The following is a 19,892-nucleotide window of genomic DNA, read 5'->3' on the forward strand; positions in this document are numbered from 1 at the left end:
ATCTGATGCCATTTATCAATAAAACGCCTAAACCTGCATAGAAACATCACCAGTAAGTTAAAAATAAACGTGTCATTTGGCCAATGGGAGTTTACAACTGTTGTGTAACTGCTCCACAGCGCGCCCCCCTCCCACTCCCAACATCTGTCTGGAATGAGAGGCAAACAGCTGGAGGCTTCAGTCGTCACTGACTGTCCCCGGTCAAGGCGTGTTGTTAGCTGAGTTCTAGCTGGTAGCTAGGCGGGGGCCAAGCAGTCGTATTCTCAACATTTGGCTAACTGATGTTGAATCTATAGTAGATATGGATTTCGACGCTTTATTTAACGAAAAGACATTTCAGTTTTCGGACTTCGAGGAGTTCACGGTATGTTCTTGAGTTAAAACGACGCTAGCTCAACTATCACGGAAGCTAGTGAACGCTAAGCGCCTTAGCGAAGTTAGCTGACATTGCTAAATGACAGCTAGTGAAGTTAGCTTCCGAATATGCTGGCCGAGGACATTAACTAGCTAATACCTAGCTAAGTTAAATTGAATAGTGTTTTTATTTCAAGCTATATAATGCGTCGTTTAAAATATCTATCTATAAATGGGGGGAAAAGCAGCGCTAGCTCATATAGCTAGCCAGCGCTAGTAGTTTGTCAGCTAACGTTGCTGTCATTTTACACTACGGGCGTTAGCTAACGTTATACGGTATGGTGTATGGTGTACGGGGAACAGCTGCGGAAGTATTAACTTTTAAAGTAATGCGGCGCTGAGTATATAGCTTTAAAACTGTAGTTCATATAGCGAATGTTATTGCTTTTACAGTTTCTTCCTGGACACCAGAAGTTGACTGAACGGGTGAGAAAGAGACTGTATTATGGTCTGGACAAGGACGTTTCTCTAGATGCCCTCTCCTGCCCAGTTACAGGTGAGTGAAATGTTACATGGAGTTAAACTGGGTTAAATAGTAACGTTACCAAGAACTGCGCTCCTCTCTGACGCACTTTCATAACAAATACTGGTTGTGCAAGTCTCTCTTCTGGCTTCCTATAAGTCAGTGTCAGGAAAAGATGATTATCTGTATTAACTTATATGAAACATTTTTGGAAACTGTAAGGTTGTGCTAGTATGTAACTAACATGTTAAATGTACAGGATTCATTTATGAACTTTAATAGATTGAGGCAATCACATGAGTTCACTTTTGTCTTTATTTTATTGGCAAATTCCAGATATTGCCGTCGAAATCTTCCAGAAGTCTGCCCCAAGCCCGATACGAAAGCTTCAGAAGAAGTATGCTGCTCATGTTTCCAGGTTTGTGCTGCCGATTACGCTCGTATGCACAGATTACCTTTTCTTAAAGGAACTAAATAAAGCACTTCCAGTCAAACATCTAAAACTGATCTATTTTCTGCTTCAGGGAGGCTTGCATCTCTCCGTGTGCCATGATGCTGGCTCTAGTTTACATAGAAAGGCTCCGACATAGAAACCCTGAATACCTCCAGAAGATCTCCTCCTCTGACCTCTTCCTGATCTCCATGGTATGTGTGTTGGGTTCAGAGGTCATTCTAAACATGTCACAGTGTTTTTTTTCTAGCATGTTTGCTGCTCTTTTCAGAAGGAGTTTAATGCTTTTTGTTTTTTGGATCGTTTTCTGCTGTTTTATGTAATAAATACATGATAATGATAATGATTTTGCATTGACGAACGCACTGATCTCTCGCTTTGAAATAGATGGTTGCCAGCAAGTACCTGTATGACGAAGGAGAGGAAGAAGAGGTTTTCAACGATGAGTGGGGAGCAGCTGGGAAGCTGGACGTCAAAACTGTCAATACCCTGGAGATGAACTTCTTGAATGCCATTGTAAGTGTGTGTGTGTGTGTGTGTGTGTGTGCGCGTGCGCAGTTGCATTTTAAGTGGCGTGTGCTTACATGTTCAAGTTCTTCGTCCCAACCATTGTGTCATATCTTGCAGGAGTGGAGCCTCTTCACAGAGCCAAATGACTTATTTGATATACTAAGTCAACTGGAAACCAGGTTGGTAGACTACACATTACACTAAAATACTGTCAGTAAGAACTATTCATCCCCAAAAGTGGACATTAACTTGACTTTTCAAGAGTCAAACGCCTTCTCACACTTGCTTTGGTTCAGTGTTGTGACACAAAACATGAAGAAGCAGGCTGAATACCTCAGCAGCACTGTAGTGGCATAACCGGTTTGTGTGTATTCCTGACTGTGGCCTCTGTATCGTCAGGATTGCAGAGCGGCAGGGGATGAAACGCGGCTGGTTCACCTACACTGACCTCTGTGTGCTTCTGGAGCAATCGGCATGGAGTCAAGCCCTCACAGCCATGTACCAGCACTTGACCAAGGTGAGACGGGGATATGAGTTGAATGGAGCTGGGTGGATGATTCTTTTTATAACTTACGACCACACAAACATTGTAACAACCGTAGTAAGTCAAACTGTAAAAGGGGAATTGGATATTATAATTGCTAATACGTTAAGTTTGATGATCAGATTTGACCTCATTTAATTTTCAGGTATCCTGCATGCTCAGCCTCGTCTATCTGACCAGTGTAGCTGGCCTTATCGCCACCAGTGCTGTGCTGCACCAGCTCAGTCTCTCCAGAAGCAGCCAGCCCCTGCTTCCAGCTCCAGTTGAGATCAGCCCAGCCCACCTCCAGACTTCCAACCTGAACTCAGAAGCTCCGTCTGCAGCCCAGCGCCTCCCCTGTTGTGTCCTGGCCAACAAGAGTCTGAACCGCCAGACTGGTGCGCTTGGAATCGACCAGCACCACGCACAAAGCCCCCCATCGGCCTCCTCACAGACATCAGTGTTGTGTCTCTGGGGCTCCCTCCTGGCCTCAATGGGTCACATACATCCCGAGACAAATGAGAAGGAGACTCCCCAGACTTGGTCTCCTGCCTCCTTCTTCTGTCCTGGCTGTCTTGCAACCCTCCCTCCTCTCCAGTGTGGGCTCAAAAACACCTCGTCACTTTCCACTCAAGGTTCCCTTTACCATCAGCATCATGCACCGTGGCTGGCCTCCAGCCTTCTTGCAGGACCAGAACCAAGTCTGAACTCTCGCCTGGGTGTGTTACCCCCTGTACAGCTAGCACCCTGCCACCCAGAGTCTATGTTACCTGTCAGCAAAGCCCAAGCTCTGCTCATGCCCGGCTAGCGGATGTACCAACTCCCCTGCTGTCAAACCTGTAGTTATAGACTCTGGAAATGAAACCAGCATTGTTTTCATGACTCATCAAATCCTCAAAGTCATGTTTTGTTTACTTTTCCAGATCTAGAGTACAGGTGCAAGGGGCACGAGCAGGCACATTTGGGGCAGGGTGAGAGTTTAATAACGCAGCACAATGTGCAAATTCACTTACAGTTCACTATTGCAGAATACATTTGCCATAAGTAAAACGCCATAGTGTTCAGCTAATGCTCTGCGATCTGTTTTTACTGCACAAAAGGTGTCCCGGAGTTTGAGGGTAATTTGCTATGTTTTTCTCGGCTGCAGCCGAACTGTTTCGCGGGCCACATTTATCATTGTTTGAAAGTTCAGAGCTGTCAGATGGCGATGCAGGGCCTTTGCGAAGAGCGTGTTTTGAGTTATTTTATCACGGCCGTAATACCGCAGCTGCTTGCTACTCGGCCGGTTGATGAAGGCGTGTGGAGGTTTCACAGCATATCTGAATGTTGAGAGTTTCACAGTAGGTTTATGTTATGACGGGGGTCTTTGAGAGGAAGGGACTAAACCAGTTTACTTTGTTGGCTATGTTAAGGCTTTTCCATATTCGCTTAGTGTAACCATATATCTTTCATTTACGCATAAGGAGCTCAACATCAGACATTGGTCATACACATACAGCAAGCACTGATTTTGTACACCAGGTAGGTTTTGTTACTGTTTGTGAAACAGATCTCCTTCTGTCCTTGTAAACTTTAAAGATCTTCCATCTCCATACCTCAGTGGAACTGTCACTGGCCTCATTCGTAGCATTTTGCCACTTAACATTAAAGCCACTTTTCTGTAACAGGGTGACATTTAGCCAAATTTAAGAGATTAACTTTAAGGTTCCGCTCTCCGAGGGGAAGAAGGTGTGTGTAAAAAGGATGGGCTCCTGGGGTTGGGTTGGGCTTTTTGAAGTGTATTTTGAATAGAACCTGTCACATGTTAAAGGCTAACACCAGTGTTTCTGTGTTGATGCAGTCCGGAATTTGCACATCTGACCATGTCATTGCTTTGATTTCACTCCATCATTACTGCATTGTCGAGTATCTTTTGAACACCAGAGGGAAATGTGAAGAATTGATTACTTTTTATGTAGACAGTTACATATGGTCCCCAGGACATTTTACTTTGTAATTGAGCCTTTCACAAATGGCTCTGAGCATCTGAATTTGATACACTTTGAAGCATGAAGTCCTTTTAATTTTGTACATGGTGTAAAATGCAAATATTGTACAAATCTGTAGAAAAACCAAGAGCTAATAAAGAATGCATTTCTTTGTGACATTTGCTCATTCTTGTCTTTGTCAACAACACACGGTGAAGCCCGGGAGAATCAGCATGTGAAAGGCACCACTATCGACTGTCAGCAGTACGCTTTCTATGTTTGGACTCTTCCAAAGACCTTTACTGTGTCTAGCCTTGACATTTCCTCTGTACACTGTGAGTTCATGCCATTTTAATTTCTGACATAGGTGGGATTGTACCTTCTCTAGAGGCCTTGATAAATCACATAAGCCCAGTTTTTCTTTAAGGACAAGTTCTACGCCAGGAGTTCCAGCTCCTGTGTGCTACACCCCTCTGCAGCCAATAAATACTGACAAATGAAGGCGACCCGAGCTGGCTGCAGGCGTTATAAAACAGATCGAGGATGCGTGTTGAAAGCCAGCGCATTCCTTTAAACAACGGAGCGAGGCAACGACTGTTGTGTTTTACAAAGACGGGAAGCAGATGTCTGGATATGGCAGAATCTGAAGTGTCCCTCCCCCTCTCTTCTGAGCCTGTGCCAGTTTCTTTTATCCCTCCCCTACACCCGTCCATGTCACATAGCACTCCAGAGCTCCTAATATAGAACCAACCGCTTTGTAGGAGAGGGTAACTAACTGAGTGGAGTCGCCAACAGTTTGTGAGTTTTCTGCTTTGAAAACTTTTTCATGGACACAACGGGATTATGGAACCTCTCTCACAGGTGAAATGTTACTTTGGAATGAATATAACAAGGGGAAAGTGATTAAACTGTTAGTGGAAGCAAGAAAAATTAGTAGCCTGGATTCCAAACTATTTTGACTATGTCATGTGGAGACTGTTTGGCTTGCTGTGTTGTAGGTGTCATTCCCAAAAAAGAAGCAGGAAATACAGAAACAAGGTACGATTACATACATGTGTGTTTGTAAATAACATGGAAGTGTATTGTCTGTGCTCATGCAGTTGAATATCAGGTCTTTACTCAGTCAGTGTGATCAGCTGTTATAGTATGTGATTCCCCACAGAGGCTGATGCCACCGTCTACATGAATTTCATGAAGAGTCACTGCTGCTATGATGCCATTCCAACCAGCTGTAAACTGGTCATATTTGATACCACACTGCAAGTAAGATTAGTTCACACATCCAGTATTTTCAGTGAGAAAACTGTTTTTTTTTATTTGCTTGTGAACCCTCACTCTGTGTACATCTATTACTTCCAAAGGTTAAAAAGGCCTTTTATGCACTGGTGGCAAATGGCTTGAGGGCTGCGCCTTTATGGGACAGCAAGTTACAAAGATTTGTGGGTAAGGCGAGGGATTAATGGCACAGCCGCAGTGAAGTTTCGGTCACTGTGAATTACACTAATGGGAGAACATGAATCATTTTCTCTTGCAGGTATGCTGACTATTACAGATTTCATCAACATCCTCCATTGCTATTACAAGTCCCCTTTGGTGAGCATGAATGCGCCACAGTTTAAGCTTTGTGTGTGTGTGTGTTATAGATTATTATATAAAATTGATTTGATCTGTACTTATTGACTCATCTGTGAAGGTTCAAATGTATGAGCTGGAGAACCACAAGATTGAGACATGGAGAGGTGACTCATTTAAAAGTAAATAGCAAACACATTTATGATGTTATCTCTGCGTACACATCTTGAATTTCCATGAGAGCTATTTCTCCTTCTTTCTAGACGTCTACTTACAGTGTTCCAATCCCTTCCTCATTAGTATCTCTCCAGAGGCCAGGTGAGTGCGCTCTCAGATCAAATCTTTGATGCTATTTTATCTGTTCTTCATCTGCCAGGCAGTAAATTCCTGTTCTCTCGTCTACCGTTTCCTCGTAGCCTCTTTGAAGCCATCTATTCCTTACTTAAATACAAGATCCACAGGCTGCCGGTCATCGATCCAGAGTCTGGAAATGTCCTGCACATTCTGACCCACAAGAGAATCCTCAAGTTCCTCCACATATTTGTGAGCAAAAGCTTTAACTCGGATGTTTTAGCGTGTGGTTCAGCCTCAGATATAACCTTGCCATGAAAAAAAGGAGCTGAACGTAAGGCGGTGTTTTGATGTTTTCAGGAGAAAAAGGTTTCCAAGCCCGCATTCATGGGAAAGCAGATCCAGGAGCTCAGGATTGGAACGTTCAGGAACATTGCCACTGTTCAGCAAACGGCAACGCTTTATGACGCCCTCTCCATTTTTGTGGAGAGGCGGGTGTCTGCGCTGCCTGTGGTGGACGAACAAGGTATGCTCTTTTTATTTTTTGACATTAGAGAGCTGTATTTATTGGTATTGATGGGTATTCTTTCTTTTCTAAGGCAAAGTGGTGTCACTCTACTCAAGATTTGACGTGATTGTAAGTACCATAGTGTCTCTTTACTCCCTAACACCCTGCAGCTTCCTTCCATCCTTGCCGATAATAAACTGGGGTGTGTATGTTTGCTCCATGGCAGAATCTGGCAGCCCAGAAGACTTACAACAACCTGGACATGTCTATGCGGGAAGCCGTTTGCATGCGCTCCTGTTTCTTTGAAGGAGTAATCAAGTGCTATCCTGATGAAACCTTGGAAACCATCATAGACCGCATAGTCAAAGCTGAGGTATGCATTTCCTTTAAAAGGTCTCAAAAATTAAAATCATAGAAAGACTGGAGAACATTCTTTCCGTGTCTTTTCCCTGCTCATCCCAGGTCCATCGTCTGGTCCTGGTGGACAGGTCTGACGTGGTGAAGGGCATCATCTCTCTGTCCGACCTGCTGCAGGCCATGGTCTTAACCCCTGCAGGTATTGACGCCCTTTTGTCCTAGCACCAGAGGACACAGGGTCCCCTTCCCTCCTTTACCACCTGTGTAGGCTTGAGTCCTGGCCGTGTACCCAGCCAGGTAGGCTCTGGAGCCTGTTTTCCCACCCACAACAACCCCCTCCCACCCTGTTGTCTGGTAACCAGCACCCAGAGGCCTTAACCCCACATGTCCTCCTTTAATGTGCACCCAACAGAGATCCTCATGCTGCTTTCACGCTGTTATGTGCAAATGACCAAATCTTTGCACACAAAGACATGCATGCGCTGCTTGACTGGTGCTTTGCAAGCAAGATTCGTCTCTATTTTCTGCTCCTGGTGATAGTTGCGGAGTAGAATGATGGTGGCTTTTGCTTATGTCTTTCAGAAATCAACCTGAAGTGAGAGCTCACGTGAGGAAGACAAACGCTGTGCCGCTGTTTACATTAAGGTGTCTTACAGGATCTATGTGCTGTGGTCATGTAACAAGAATGGACAGTGAGTGGACTTTGATACTAATGAATCTTTATAGGTCTCCAGCACAGTGTCCACATTGGCTGCATTTGATCAAATTGATCAATATATGTTTACCCAATACTGTATATTTCTGTATTAAATGTTTGTATCACAACTCACTGGTGTTTTCCATGTATATTTCCTGGAGAAATATTAAAGCTGGAGTGTGATTTTATAGAAGATTATACACAATATAGATAGGATAGATTATCAGTAATAGTAGATGCAGTAGTAGAAGTAGTGGCAGCTGGCGATGTCCTGAAGGAGATGGAAATTTTTTGATCCTCTTTTGTTAAACCTCTAGGCGTTTCTATGGGCCAGGATTTTAATCATGTTGAGAAAGTACCTAGCAGATATTGAGATAATTACTCATGAATACATTTATTACCTCCCATCTTGACTTAGCAGGACATCCCTGAACTGCTTGTAAGTGGCCCAAAATGCTGCTGCCAAGCTTCTGACCAAATCCTCTGAAAGGTCTCATGTAACACCAAACCTGATTTCTTTTCTCTGCTTTCAAAGTCGGAATCCAGTTCTGGTGATCACGTTTAGAGCCTTGCATGATCAGGCACCTGCCTATATTAAAGAGCCACTGCAGCCTTATACTAGCAGTAGGGATCTGAGGTCCTCTGATCAGGATTTGTTTTCACTCCTGGCTCGAGACAAAAGGAGACTGTGCTTTTGAGTTTTCAGCTGCTAAATATTGGAGCTCTCTCTCCCATTGGACTTAAAAGCTGTGGACACAGTGGGACACCTTTAAAAAGCAGCATTTATTCAGACTTGCTTTTGTGTAATTAGTTTTGCCTCATGTTTTTTAGCTGGATTTCTGCATCTAATGTCTAATGCTCTGTCTCTAAACTTGCTTTTACTGTCTTTTATTGTGAAGCACTTTGTGACGTCTGCTCTTGAAATGTGCTATATGAATAAACTTACTTACTTACTTACTTACTGTTGCAGGTCTTCAGTGTTTTACCATTATGCAACATTCAATGCATGCAGCAGTATCCCCAGCCACAAGGTGGTACACTTGGGCTTTATGCTTTAACCCCCATTATACAGTAAACAAGGAAACACGTGACTATATGTTTTTTTTCTCATCCGTGACGGGCCTTGTGATCCGTCCGCCCATCTGTGTCAACTGGTACATCAAGTTGCCAAAAATAATCAAGCATAAGGCCGGAAATTGATATTGCCTTCAAAGTAAGATACGCTTACCTGACCTAAAATCTCAATTTTTAATTAAATTATTGACAATTATTATATTAAACATGAAGTTATCTGTAGAAACAATATATGTATAGGTTTTGTAGTAGAGTATGTAAACAGCATCATGTTGTGTAAGCTGTGTTGGTTTAATCAATCATGAATGTATACATTTATGGTATAACTTGAGTCATCTTTTACCAAAACATTTTCTTTCTCTTTCATGTTCACATTGGTACTCCTGGTACTCCAACCTATTTTGTGTGTTTGGTTTTATATTGGTCGTGTCACGATTGTGATTACATTTTTCAAAATGCTTATTTTAATTAACTAAATAATACATTTTCTCTAGTCGTCGTTCGCTTCGGTCGGTTTTATTTTGAAAGTCGTAGACGGAAGCCCTTACTTTTTTTTTTATACGTGTGTCGCACTTGACGCCGATCTTCCCATATACCCCGTGATAGCCAAAACAACACAACAAAGTGGGGGAAAACATGGCGAGCGAAGAGGAGGCTAGAAGACGCCCCTCGGTTACCTCGTCTTCGGTCGGCCTGGAGTCTCTGTTCCCTGCAGGGTCCTCGGAGCAGGCCTGCGGGGACTCAAACCCGGAGCTCGTCCGCCTGCGGGAGCGTCTTCAGGGTTGGCTATCGCAGTATGAGCCCCTGCTGCTATGGTTGCAGAGGCTGCTGGTCTGGGAGAGGCCGTTGTACAGCATCTCTGTCGCCCTGACACTCAACACTTTATTCTGGTAACCGTCGAGTCCGTGTTTCCCCCCGGTTCCCCCCGGTTTCCCCCCGGTTTCCCCCTTCCTGACAGCTCATTGAGGTTGCATTGGACACCGTTAGCTTGCTGGCTAACGTCAGCGAGGATATTGCGAGTGAATGTCAAGTTAAGTTAGCTAATCCCACGTCTTTAGCCTCATGCTAACGTAGCTTGCAAACCACTTTAAACTTCATTCCCAGCTCGGAAAACGTGGCGTCATGCATTAAACGCCACCAGGAAACAACATTAATGCGCTGACAGAACAGACAACCGGAGTTATTTGGAGTTGTTACACTTGTTGGCTTTTCTTCGGCTTAATCCCAACAAACACTCATGTCATGCTGAGTGGCCCAGGCCTTGTTAAGCAGCTGTCAGTAGCAGCTAACTACCGGTGCTATGTACATATGTTTAATCTAACTTGGAAGTGAGATACGTGACAGTATATGTGTATTTATTATTATAGGGGTATGAGTTGAATATAAGCCAATTGGCACGCTGTTTATCTGTCTCCACAGGCTCCTGTCATCCACCTCCCTGCGGCCTCTGTTCCTGTTGAGTGTGTCCCTGCTGGGACTTATGCTACTGGAGAGATGGAAGCCCAAGTTGCCCATCATTACCGGTAAGCCTTTATGGAATCTGAATCTGCTCCACAGGCTTTGTCACTCATTGCCCAAGCAAATGCCTCCCAGTTTCTGAGCTTACTAAAATCTATATTTGTTGAACACTGTGCCTTCACTGGATGGAAGAGCCTGCTGAGTCAGTGTGTGTTTATCTGCTTATTTTAAAATATATTTTTATTCGACTTGCATTACCAACCATCCTGGTAGGGGGCTTGTTTTCCAGTAGAGACATTGAATTGTTCACAGTCATGATGATAATATAGAAAGTCCTTCTTGAATATTCAACAAAGGGTGTTCACTTTATATTGATATTTGTAACAACACAAGTCTTATTGTATTGTTTTTGCCTTGGCAAGGTGGGTAATCCTCAGACAGAGGTCTGTAGAACTACTGAAAATCACCGCTGTTATTGTTGGTATTATGTCTGAGGTCATTCGTACTGCATTCTAATGGAGCTAAGGTTTTCCCACACACAAACAATGTGGTGTATCTCAGTAAACATGTCATCAAACACAGATGTGGCAAATTACACTTTTCTACGCACTGAGGCTCACAAGCACAACTTTTAAAACAGCATTTGTTTAAGAACCTTTTCCCCCCTTGAGGTTCTGTGATAATCCTGAAAAACTTGTCATATGATTTGTTTACTAAGACACATTGCTGGTTCCTGATCTGCTGCTAATTGTGTGTTTTTCTCCTGCTGCAGTTCAACATGCAGAGGCTCACCCTGTACAAAGGTGTGTAGTGTGTGTATATGATAAACACATTACCTGTTATATATATATATTGTTCATATCCTGTTTTAATTCAAAACAAGACCTTCAATTTAGGCTACAGCCCTGATGTGGTGTTGTATTTGTGTTCATCCGTGTGCATCTTCATCCCTCCACTGTCACTGTCACATGAGCATGGAATCCCACACTACCACTCTGCAATGATTTAAATACAACCTGCAGCACCTTTAAGTATAGATCTCAGTTGTTTACAAGTGTTGATTTTGTCACTCCCTTCCTGTGTTTGTTTGCGTGTGTACTCTTGTTTGCATACAGCGAAACCATGAGCGCGGAGCAGCGTCTCCTCAGTATCCCCGAGCTCAGCCACCACCTGGCTGAGAGCTACCTGACCTGCTGCCTGTACCTGCAGGAGATGCTGCAGTACAAACGACAGAACCACGGCAAGGTACAGCACTTTGACTCACAGGGAACCGGAGCCAACAATATAGCTGAATAAACAATAAATAACGTAGATGTCTACCTGGCGGACTAAAAACTGTAATTGTTAGCATGGGAATCTACGCAGCACGATGCACACTGTCTGATGTCTGCAGGTGCTGCGGTGGCGAGAACTCATCCAGACATTCTTCGTCTATCATACACAGACGCACCACACACCTGCAGAGATGCTGCTTTTTCACTTCCTCATCTTGTAACCCCCCCTTTGTAAGGTGTAGCTGCCTAATTTCTCTTGCTCACTCTGTTTCCCAGTTCTGTGTGATGATGTGCAGTGGCTGTTTTGTACTCGCCGTGGTCGGACATTACGTACCAGGAATCATGATCTCCTATATTATAGGTGAGTCACCCCTTTCCTAATTGATAAAAAAAAATAACCTGTTGCACTAAAGCCCTGAACTTCCATCGGATTGTGTACTTATCATGACAAACAGAGGGTGCTGTCTATATTAGGTACTAATAGCAGTTAATGGAGTAATTACATTCTGTTGTGGTTTTGCATTTACTGGATTTACTAAATATCGAGATATGCTTTTGGTTCATTTAAATATCTAATAGATCATACTTTTTTAAATTTGTAATCTGGTTTTCACGATCTGAGCACTTTACACAGGAAATCAGTCAATTAAAGGAACTTTACAACAACTTTACAATACAGTTCAGTCTGCATTTGATACTGGTGTAGAATAAGGGCAGTATAAAGTTGTCAGTGTTCTGTCTTTGCACCCGTTCAGTCCTGAGCGTGCTGCTGTGGCCGCTGGTGGTGTACCACGAGCTGATCCAGAGGATGTACACGGGCTTGGAGCCGATCCTGATGAAACTGGACTACAGCATGAAGGGCGATACCGAGCACCGCAAGCACGACAAGAGGAGTGAGTGCTACTGTTACACCTTCCTTCAGGCTACGGATACAGGCCTCACTTGTGTGCTGCACATGAAATGAATCCGGCAGCTATTAAAACACGCGCTTGTGTTTGTAACATTAATACAGGACATTAGCATATGAGAAGGAAGTGTTACACGAGGAGATTGAGTTTGGAATTGACGTAGATCACCTTTTTTCCCCCCACTTACTGATACCCAACCTGAGACATAAAACCATGCAAATACAGAAAGAAAAGCCTTTGCAACACCACGTGTTACATTGTGTAAATAGAACGGTGTTGAATATCAAGAGAGTGCGATTATAAGATCCTCTGGTTATATTTGTACCTAGATCCCATATCTCTGTCTAAAAGCATGCCTACACATATACTGTTGCTCTTTCTAAAGCCGTAGTATAAAACAGAGTGCCACTCTGTGTTTTAATCAGTTCTGAATTCCCTTCTCCGGGGTGACATTTCAAAACCTGTGTTTTAACAGAGGTGAAGAAGGAGATGGAGGAGGGGGACGAGCCAAGAGCTGAAACGGAGAGCGAGAGCGAGGAGGAGCTGTCCTGTTTCGCCCCGACGGTACGGACACACACCGGGAAACTCAACCCACAATCCACTGCGACACACAGTAGACTTTTAAGAGGGTGTGTGTATAGCATACGACCAACAGAGGAAGCAGCAGGATAGCGGGGAACAGAGAGTGGGTTGTCCGCTTTATGTGTGGTTTAGTAAATGGCTTCAAGGGAAGTGCTACCACATTCCATTAGTACAACTATAGCACGCACATAGTTCCTTTCAGTAACTGACCATTTGAATGTAATGTCAGGTATTCAGTCTCTATGCAGTGTCTATGGAATGAAATAAGACCTGCAGAGCACAGTGTAAACTTTAAGAATTTAAAGGTAAATAACTTGTTTACTGCTGTGACTTTCAGCAGTGATGTAACGCTGTGGTTTTGTCGGTCAGGTGGACGTGAAGACCACGGCTCTGGCGATGGCCATTACGGACTCTGAGCTATCAGACGAGGAGGCATCCATCTTGGAGAGCGGAGGGTTCTCAGTGTCCCGAGCCACCACTCCCCAACTCACTGACTTCTCTGAAGGTAAAAGATCGTATCAACGTCACTCAGTTGTAGAGCCTGACCGATATGGTATTTTCAGCTAAAGAACAATAAGAAGGAAATACTGAATTTGTCAAAGAAAGACCATTAAGTTTGTATGATGGTTAATAAAATGTTGTCCATAAAATCTGTCACTTGCTTGTCAGTTGACTTAGATTTCTTTTGCTGGCTCCTCTCTACGACAGACCTGGACCAGCAGAGTTTACACAGTGACCCGGAAGAGTCCTACCTGCGGGATCTCCCAGAGTTCCCCTCAGTTGAGGAGTTCCCGTCCATCGAGCACAACCTGCTCCACTTCCCACTGCGGGGACCGGGCCAGGGCGACGGAGGCCAGGCCGGCGCTCAGTCAGAGGGGGAACTGTTGAGCCCCGCCAGCCTCCTTATCCAGCACCTAGCATCTCCGCTCCACTTTGTGAACACGCACTTCAACGGACATGGACGACCACCTGGGGGCGAGGAGGGCATGTTGCCCGTGCCAACTGCAGGGGCGGAAGCGGGGAGGCAGGGAGAGGATGCCGCAGCAACCCAGGACACACAGCAGTCTTTGGAGGCCTTGAGCGAGGAGATAGTGAGCACGGCCATCTCCACCGTGGTGCAGAACACACTGTCAGCCCTGTTGCGCTCTAGCGAGGCCAGCGAGGACCCCTCCCTGGCCGAGTTCCTTCCCACTGAAACCCCACCAGGCGCTCTGGAGACCTCCGCCCAACCCACCGACACCACTGCTAACACTACAATTACTACAATAGGGGCGCTGGGGTCCGATGAGGACCTGGATGAGGCGATTACGTCAGAAAGCGGCGCAGGCGAGGAGATGCCCGACGACACACTAGTTCCGACCGAGGAAGAGGACTTTGAGCTTCTGGACCAAAGTGAACTGGAGCAGGTGGACGAGGAGCTGGAGCTCAGCTCTGACAGACAGGTGGTGGGAGGAGCTCCAGAGACACCTCCATCTCAGCATCAACCACAGTCATAGCTTCCCCGTTGCCTCCCCCCATGCCCCCCACCTCCAACTGTTTTGTTTTTATTTGTACGTTAGAAATACATTATATCCATACATACTGCTATATACAAAACATTTATCAAGAGCGTGGCGTTTAATACTGTTGGTTGGTGATTGTGTGACAGATGGTTGAGATTACTCGGTGTGTTCTGCTTTCAAAGCCTCACATTAGAAGGGTCTGTCGAGCCTCGGTACCGGAGTCATTTCTCGTCCAGGACCATCACATTATCGGGATCATCGGCTGCTATCAGGCGGCATTCACACTGACACAAGCTTTGATGTGCACACTTGCATACACAAACAGAAATCAAAAGTAATGCATTCGCGGTAGAGTTTTTCTTTTTCTTTTTGTGGTGTTCCACTGCTCGCTCGCCTGATGGTACCTTGGTCATGAGAGCAGGTTCAGGGCGGAACCGGCTTGGGTTCACAGTCCGAGAGACATCATTATTGTCATGGGTTGCAAAGCTGTTTCTCTCCGCCTGATCATCTAGCATTGAGATGAAACGGTCAACCCTGTCCCACGTCCGGTCTCACAATAATACAATTATTTTCTACCTTGGCTAACCCTTCCACCTTGTTTTCGTTCAGACGCAGATGTTTATCTAGATGGTGTGACGAAGAGTTGAAATGTTGGATTATATAACTATTAATATATGCTATAAATTATTTAATTTAACGGTCAGTCGATGAAACTTTATCGTTGAGCTGAGGGGGAAGTTTAGATTGAATCCCCTCGGTTGCCCGTAATGATTGTATAATTGTTTTAATGACCACCACTGAACGTGCAGGTTTGAAATGTAGTTGCGTATTCCCAGAGTTAAAACAATAGTATTATCCTTCACTTTTACCCTCCAAGGTTCCAGAAGCATTCAGTCATTAGTGGTCTTTCACTTGTTGCCTGGAAATGGAAACTTAAGTCTTTGACATTGTTGGATGTTGACAAGTAGTAGATCTTTACCCATACACATAAGTGACTTCGATGTAGCAAGATAAAAGAAACGTTCCTGAAGTTCCTCTCTGTGATCGATGCCTCGTTTTTATTCATACTTGCGAATAGAAATTTGAGTTCACTCAACCATACGTAATGGAATTTACTGTTGCTCTTTGGCTTCTTTGGGAGATAGGCCCCGACCTATTTGTACATGTATAGTCATCATTGGGATATGTATATTTACTAAATAACCTCCTTTGTGCCACGACAAGTCCGTGCATGCCATGCATCACGCATGTATTTACCATCATTAACATTTTGAGGTCAATTTTCAAAGAGTGTTACTTTCACTGGAGCGGATTTTCTTTCTGTTTTTGGAGGAAGATAACAGTTAAATTACACATTATGTACCTGGCCGCTGTGTGGAGATTTGTGGACAACTGTTGACTCGACTGAATAAAGAGGCCGGTTTTGCTTTTGTAAACCACTCAGCATCCAGATCTCAGGGGTGGGTTGTACAAATTGCATATAGCATCGCAGAATGTGTGTCCATTTCCCCCGACTTGTCGTAGTGCATCGTATTTGTACTAACCTCTCCCTTTTTTTTTTTTTTTTTTTTCAATCAACGCCTCCTTGTGTATAGTGTAGAAATGCTAAAAAACAAAAAAAAAGGCCGTGTATATTCTGCATGTAAAAACAGCACTGTTCAAGTTCTCCTTGTCAGACTGACAAAGTACTGCACAATTTGTGAGGGGAAAAAAAACACAATTTGAATGTTTCAGGTTAAAAGAGCCCATTAAATTCAGTTTGTTTAATATTTAATTACCAACCGGAGGAATACAAGTTTTGATGTGTCCTCATTTTTAAAAGACTACCCAACTGTAAATGGAAACGGGTGGCAAGTGATAATAACATCAGATTTAGAGAAGGATATTAACAGACTAGTTTGTGTATGGTAGTAGTGTGTTATACGCTTAAAATATTGCTTCTTGAACTATAAAAAAGGCACTTACTGAACTGTACAATTTTAAAAAAGGAATATATTTTCTAATTTCTCCTTTTTCCATAAAGTACTCAGTTTGATCTTTTACATCTAAAAAAAAAATGTAACGGCTATGGATGAGTTTCACAGGGCGGGAAAAGATTTATTGTCATTAAACTGGTAAAAAAATAAAACTGCAACTTCACATGTGAAAGTAAGAGAATAAAAGAACAAACTGAAACAAATATTTCCCTTTGATCGTGACTTCTAACCTGTGTGTTTTTTAGTCTGTGTTCTCAATATGCAAGTCATTTCTTCCAATTTTACAGGAAAATCTTCACAAAGCAAGTTTAATATCAAGTGTCTTCTTCATTCAGGACAATCATTCTTTTTCCTGGGGAAAGAAAAACCTCTGTTACTCAAAAGGATTTTTTAAAAACACCATATGTGTAAGCGGCAACAACATATTGCAGCTGTGAAAGTGTGCTGTGCGGCATTCCTCGTTTTTTTTTTATCGCAATACACAATAATATCGTCCCATCCGTCGCTGACATACCTCCTTGAGTTCCCTTGCAGAGAGCTGAAGTCTCTCCTTCAACTCGTCTCCGACGGTCACGTCAGACAGCACGGACCATTTGCCGTCTGTGAAGGTGACTGGAACAGAGAGGACGATGCCAGCTGGGAGACCATAGAAGCCTACAAGCAGCCAAAGACGATCACATTTCAACACTAGCTAGATCAGTCAAAATCACAGCTAAGATCTGGATTTGGATCCCTCGTTTAAAACCCGAATGAAAATCAGTGATGTTTCTTAAAACGATGTCAGATCATTTTTGTCACACATTGTGCTTGACTGTGCCTTCACCTGGGCAAAGTACACCCACAGAGAAGACCTCATCTGGACCACAAATGCCATTCCAAGCCTTGAGGACCGCAAGGATCCCATTGGCGAGCGACATTGCAGCTGCTCGGCCGCTCTTTGAAGCCACAGCTGCACGTTGACAACCTACCAATTCTTGAAAGTCTGTTTGCAACCATTTCCTGGAAGAGAAAAGAGGATTATTGGCTTTTTTTTTTTTTTTTTTTTGGGCAGATCCCAGCACAGGATGTTTGTGATCAGAGCAGTCAGACTGCTGAGTCAGTACTGTGCAATCAACGCTGGCACACACTGGAGTCACAGCAGGGTACGGTTTGGTGGGCAGTTGTGTAAGTTGATAGCAGATGAGTGACAGACCTTATCGTGTTTTGTTTGTTTAGCCTGCCAGAGTGACTGATGGGTGGAGTTAACCACTACACGCAATAAAGATAAGCCATTAATCTAGTGTTGAAAGCACACAAAGAAATAATGAGCCATACTTTTGAACCAGGAGTCTCAAGCACATGAATGCTTAGAGAAATCCTGTTACAGACCTGTCATGGAGAATCTTTTGGATTGGCTGGGAGAAGAAAGCTGGCCCTTTGATTGCCCCATCATAGTTGAAAACCTTCGCCCTCTGCAGGTCAATGTAGAAACTACCACTGATGTTCCCCCAGACGATGACGTCTGTGATATCTAGAGCAAGAAAGAGACCGTGCTGAGATGTTGTGGAAACATAGAGGAGGTAAATGTGAATCAGCTTCACCAGAGAGAGAGAGAGAGACAGACAGAGAGAGAGACAGAGAGATTACAGCAGCCACCTGAAGTCTTCACTTTCAGCTTCTTCGCAATGACAGCCCTGGCTTCATTCTCCAGCTGCGTTGCCATGGTGATAAACTGGTGGCTGTCGATGGAGCGTGCGTTGTCCAAAAGGAGCGAGCATCTCAGGTTGGCACAGGAGTCACCGGACACAATCACCTTCACCTCCTTGTTGGCCCTCGAGTCAATCAGCTGTCCGTACTCTCTGTACCTGTCTGAGATCCCCTTTACCCTTTTCTTCTTCTTTTCCTCATCCTCATTCTCTGTGTCACTGTCATCAGACCAGCACTCATCCAGCAGTAGAATGACATCCGCTCCCTGGAAGGCCTGTCCCAGATCTGTTTGGATGGTCACCTGTGGATAAATACAGTTTATTTATACAGAACTTCTGGTGTGGTTAAAAAGGAACATTTTCTTTAAAATAATACTTTACTTGATGGAGCAGACGAAGTGCCAGGTCCTCTGTCTCCATCCTCAGCTGCTGCAACTCCTCCTTGCTCCCATCAAGGTCCAGTAGGTGGAGGTTGATGGCAGAAACATGGGGGAACACCTCGGCAGAGAGCAGACTGGGGATCAGGAAGTGGCAGGTGGGGCTGAGAGCACTGGGAAGGTAGGGAAAACGAACACCTGATCTGTCAGCGGATCGATTGCACAAGTGTAACCGGTTTTTCAGACCAACCCACCCACCTGCTGATCCATATGCAAAGGGGTTTGATAAGGCTCGCGCGATGCTGCTCCTCCACGATAAGGTTCATCTTGGTTTCCAGGTTCTCTGCTGCGACACTCAGCATTATATCTGTAGGCATGTCTGATGTGATGCTGTAGTAACCCTGCACAAGCATCCATTAAAGAGTTTGGCAGGTGTGGAAGTGGAAGTGATTTTAATTAAGAGCTAAATGCCTACCTGACAATGCTCTAGGAAGTCACTGAAGCCCCCTAGAAGCATCCCTTTGCCCCCTTGGGCCACCAGTTCCCTCCAGATCAAAGGGGACTGCTCGTGTTTCCATCCGTTTCTACTGCAGGTGACCTCCAGCCATTCCTAGCAGTGAGAGGTCACATTGAGGTGGCAAATAAGTGGAAGAATATACTAATGATTTATAGAGTATTACCTTCCATTCATCTGGGAGGATGGAGATCTTGTGGATCCTGAAGTTCGGCAGAGATCGCTGTAGACTGTCTGCCAATAGTTCCGCTTTGGCATAATGGGGACAGTCTGTTTTGCCTGAAGAGGTTTAAATGATAGAAATCAGAAATACGATATTTCGATATGAAGATAATTGCTAAAAGATAAAAAGAAGAGTCAAACTTTACCCGCAAGCACAAATTTTGCCATTCCATCCAGTTGGCGTTCGTTGCCTAGAAACTGTGGGTGTTGCGCTTATTTGAGTCCGTGTGGAAAGCACCGCAAACGAAACACACCAGAAAGTCTTACAACAACTGCGAGACCTACGATTTACAAATGTCACAGGTCGGTCTTATTAACCGTAACAAATATATACTTGAGATATTTTATACTCACATAAACACTATTTCTGACAGTGCGTGTTGACAGGGGGACTGAATATGGCAGCGCACACAGCACGAAGCACCGTGTGAGCATGGTGGCTAACACTCGTCGGACTACGTTGTGTCTTGTTTTTTTTGTGTGTGTGTGTGTAATGTAGCTCTGTGTCTCTTCGTTAAACAACCTTTTCCTGCGAGATGGCGCAGCAGCAGTGTGTAACGTCGGGGC

The 19,892-nt window shown here is 44.2% G+C and overlaps 4 protein-coding genes across 10 annotated transcripts; 3 read left to right on the forward strand and 1 right to left on the reverse strand.

Annotated features, from left to right (window-relative positions):
- The first annotated feature begins 169 nt into the window (after positions 1–169).
- On the forward strand, positions 170–4,505 carry cnppd1 (cyclin Pas1/PHO80 domain containing 1). The gene is made up of 8 exons (XM_051428250.1): positions 170–364; positions 808–910; positions 1,214–1,295; positions 1,402–1,522; positions 1,716–1,844; positions 1,956–2,017; positions 2,238–2,355; positions 2,528–4,505. Exons 1-8 carry the CDS (start codon positions 302–304, stop codon positions 3,167–3,169), a joined length of 1,320 nt encoding a protein of 439 aa, XP_051284210.1. The 5' UTR covers positions 170–301; the 3' UTR covers positions 3,170–4,505.
- Positions 4,506–4,561: 56 nt separating this feature from the next.
- On the forward strand, positions 4,562–8,710 carry prkag3a (protein kinase, AMP-activated, gamma 3a non-catalytic subunit). Of its 4 annotated transcripts, none has more exons than XM_051428269.1 (13): positions 4,562–5,189; positions 5,327–5,366; positions 5,491–5,591; positions 5,690–5,771; positions 5,863–5,921; positions 6,022–6,082; positions 6,164–6,218; positions 6,317–6,443; positions 6,552–6,717; positions 6,791–6,828; positions 6,926–7,072; positions 7,162–7,353; positions 7,639–8,710. In XM_051428269.1, the coding sequence occupies exons 1-12, from the start codon at positions 5,172–5,174 to the stop codon at positions 7,276–7,278; spliced, it is 1,011 nt and encodes a 336-aa protein (XP_051284229.1). In that variant the 5' UTR covers positions 4,562–5,171; the 3' UTR covers positions 7,279–7,353; positions 7,639–8,710. The 4 variants fall into 4 exon arrangements, with proteins under 4 accessions (XP_051284229.1, XP_051284230.1, XP_051284231.1 ...); XM_051428270.1 differs by having other exon boundaries at positions 7,162–7,255; XM_051428271.1 differs by having other exon boundaries at positions 6,022–6,067.
- A 687-nt stretch (positions 8,711–9,397) lies between these two features.
- On the forward strand, positions 9,398–16,730 carry retreg2 (reticulophagy regulator family member 2). 2 transcript variants are annotated; one of them, XM_051428240.1, is made up of 9 exons: positions 9,398–9,717; positions 10,247–10,350; positions 11,058–11,088; positions 11,401–11,530; positions 11,836–11,920; positions 12,315–12,452; positions 12,943–13,031; positions 13,419–13,554; positions 13,719–16,730. In XM_051428240.1, the coding sequence occupies exons 1-9, from the start codon at positions 9,464–9,466 to the stop codon at positions 14,543–14,545; spliced, it is 1,794 nt and encodes a 597-aa protein (XP_051284200.1). In that variant the 5' UTR covers positions 9,398–9,463; the 3' UTR covers positions 14,546–16,730. The 2 variants fall into 2 exon arrangements, with proteins under 2 accessions (XP_051284200.1, XP_051284201.1); XM_051428241.1 differs by having other exon boundaries at positions 9,400–9,717; positions 13,758–16,730.
- mdh1b (malate dehydrogenase 1B, NAD (soluble)) lies at positions 16,624–19,775 on the reverse strand. Of its 3 annotated transcripts, none has more exons than XM_051428247.1 (11): positions 19,680–19,775; positions 19,472–19,537; positions 19,270–19,382; positions 19,065–19,199; positions 18,848–18,990; positions 18,594–18,762; positions 18,163–18,514; positions 17,896–18,037; positions 17,351–17,526; positions 17,042–17,181; positions 16,624–16,879 (listed from the first exon to the last, which is right to left on the reverse strand). In XM_051428247.1, exons 2-11 carry the CDS (start codon positions 19,491–19,493, stop codon positions 16,868–16,870), a joined length of 1,404 nt encoding a protein of 467 aa, XP_051284207.1. In that variant the 5' UTR covers positions 19,494–19,537; positions 19,680–19,775; the 3' UTR covers positions 16,624–16,867. The 3 variants fall into 3 exon arrangements, with proteins under 3 accessions (XP_051284207.1, XP_051284209.1, XP_051284206.1); XM_051428249.1 differs by lacking the exon at positions 19,680–19,775 and having other exon boundaries at positions 16,624–16,789; positions 16,821–16,879; positions 19,472–19,655; XM_051428246.1 differs by lacking the exon at positions 19,680–19,775 and having other exon boundaries at positions 19,472–19,655.
- Positions 19,776–19,892: the final 117 nt, after the last annotated feature.

Source organism: Dicentrarchus labrax, unplaced genomic scaffold (genome assembly GCF_905237075.1).
Source record: "Dicentrarchus labrax unplaced genomic scaffold, dlabrax2021, whole genome shotgun sequence".
Lineage (NCBI taxonomy): Eukaryota > Metazoa > Chordata > Actinopteri > Moronidae > Dicentrarchus > Dicentrarchus labrax.

Coding starts and splice junctions, on each gene's coding strand:
- mdh1b (XM_051428247.1), bottom strand. CDS start 19,493: ATGGCAAAATTTGTGCTTGCGG. Junction 18,763..18,847: donor CTTTGCATATGGATCAGCAG/GTGGGTGGGTTG, acceptor CTACCTTCCCAG/TGCTCTCAGCCCCACCTGCC. Junction 17,527..17,895: donor CAAAAGATTCTCCATGACAG/GTCTGTAACAGG, acceptor TTTCTCTTCCAG/GAAATGGTTGCAAACAGACT.
- prkag3a (XM_051428269.1), top strand. Junction 5,772..5,862: donor CAAGTTACAAAGATTTGTGG/GTAAGGCGAGGG, acceptor TTTCTCTTGCAG/GTATGCTGACTATTACAGAT. Junction 7,073..7,161: donor ACCGCATAGTCAAAGCTGAG/GTATGCATTTCC, acceptor TGCTCATCCCAG/GTCCATCGTCTGGTCCTGGT.
- retreg2 (XM_051428240.1), top strand. CDS start 9,464: ATGGCGAGCGAAGAGGAGGCTAGAAGACGCCCCTCGGTTACCTCGTCT. Junction 10,351..11,057: donor CAAGTTGCCCATCATTACCG/GTAAGCCTTTAT, acceptor CTCCTGCTGCAG/TTCAACATGCAGAGGCTCAC. Junction 13,032..13,418: donor TGTCCTGTTTCGCCCCGACG/GTACGGACACAC, acceptor TTTGTCGGTCAG/GTGGACGTGAAGACCACGGC.
- cnppd1 (XM_051428250.1), top strand. CDS start 302: ATGGATTTCGACGCTTTATTTAACGAAAAGACATTTCAGTTTTCGGAC. Junction 1,296..1,401: donor TATGCTGCTCATGTTTCCAG/GTTTGTGCTGCC, acceptor TTTCTGCTTCAG/GGAGGCTTGCATCTCTCCGT. Junction 2,356..2,527: donor TGTACCAGCACTTGACCAAG/GTGAGACGGGGA, acceptor TTTAATTTTCAG/GTATCCTGCATGCTCAGCCT.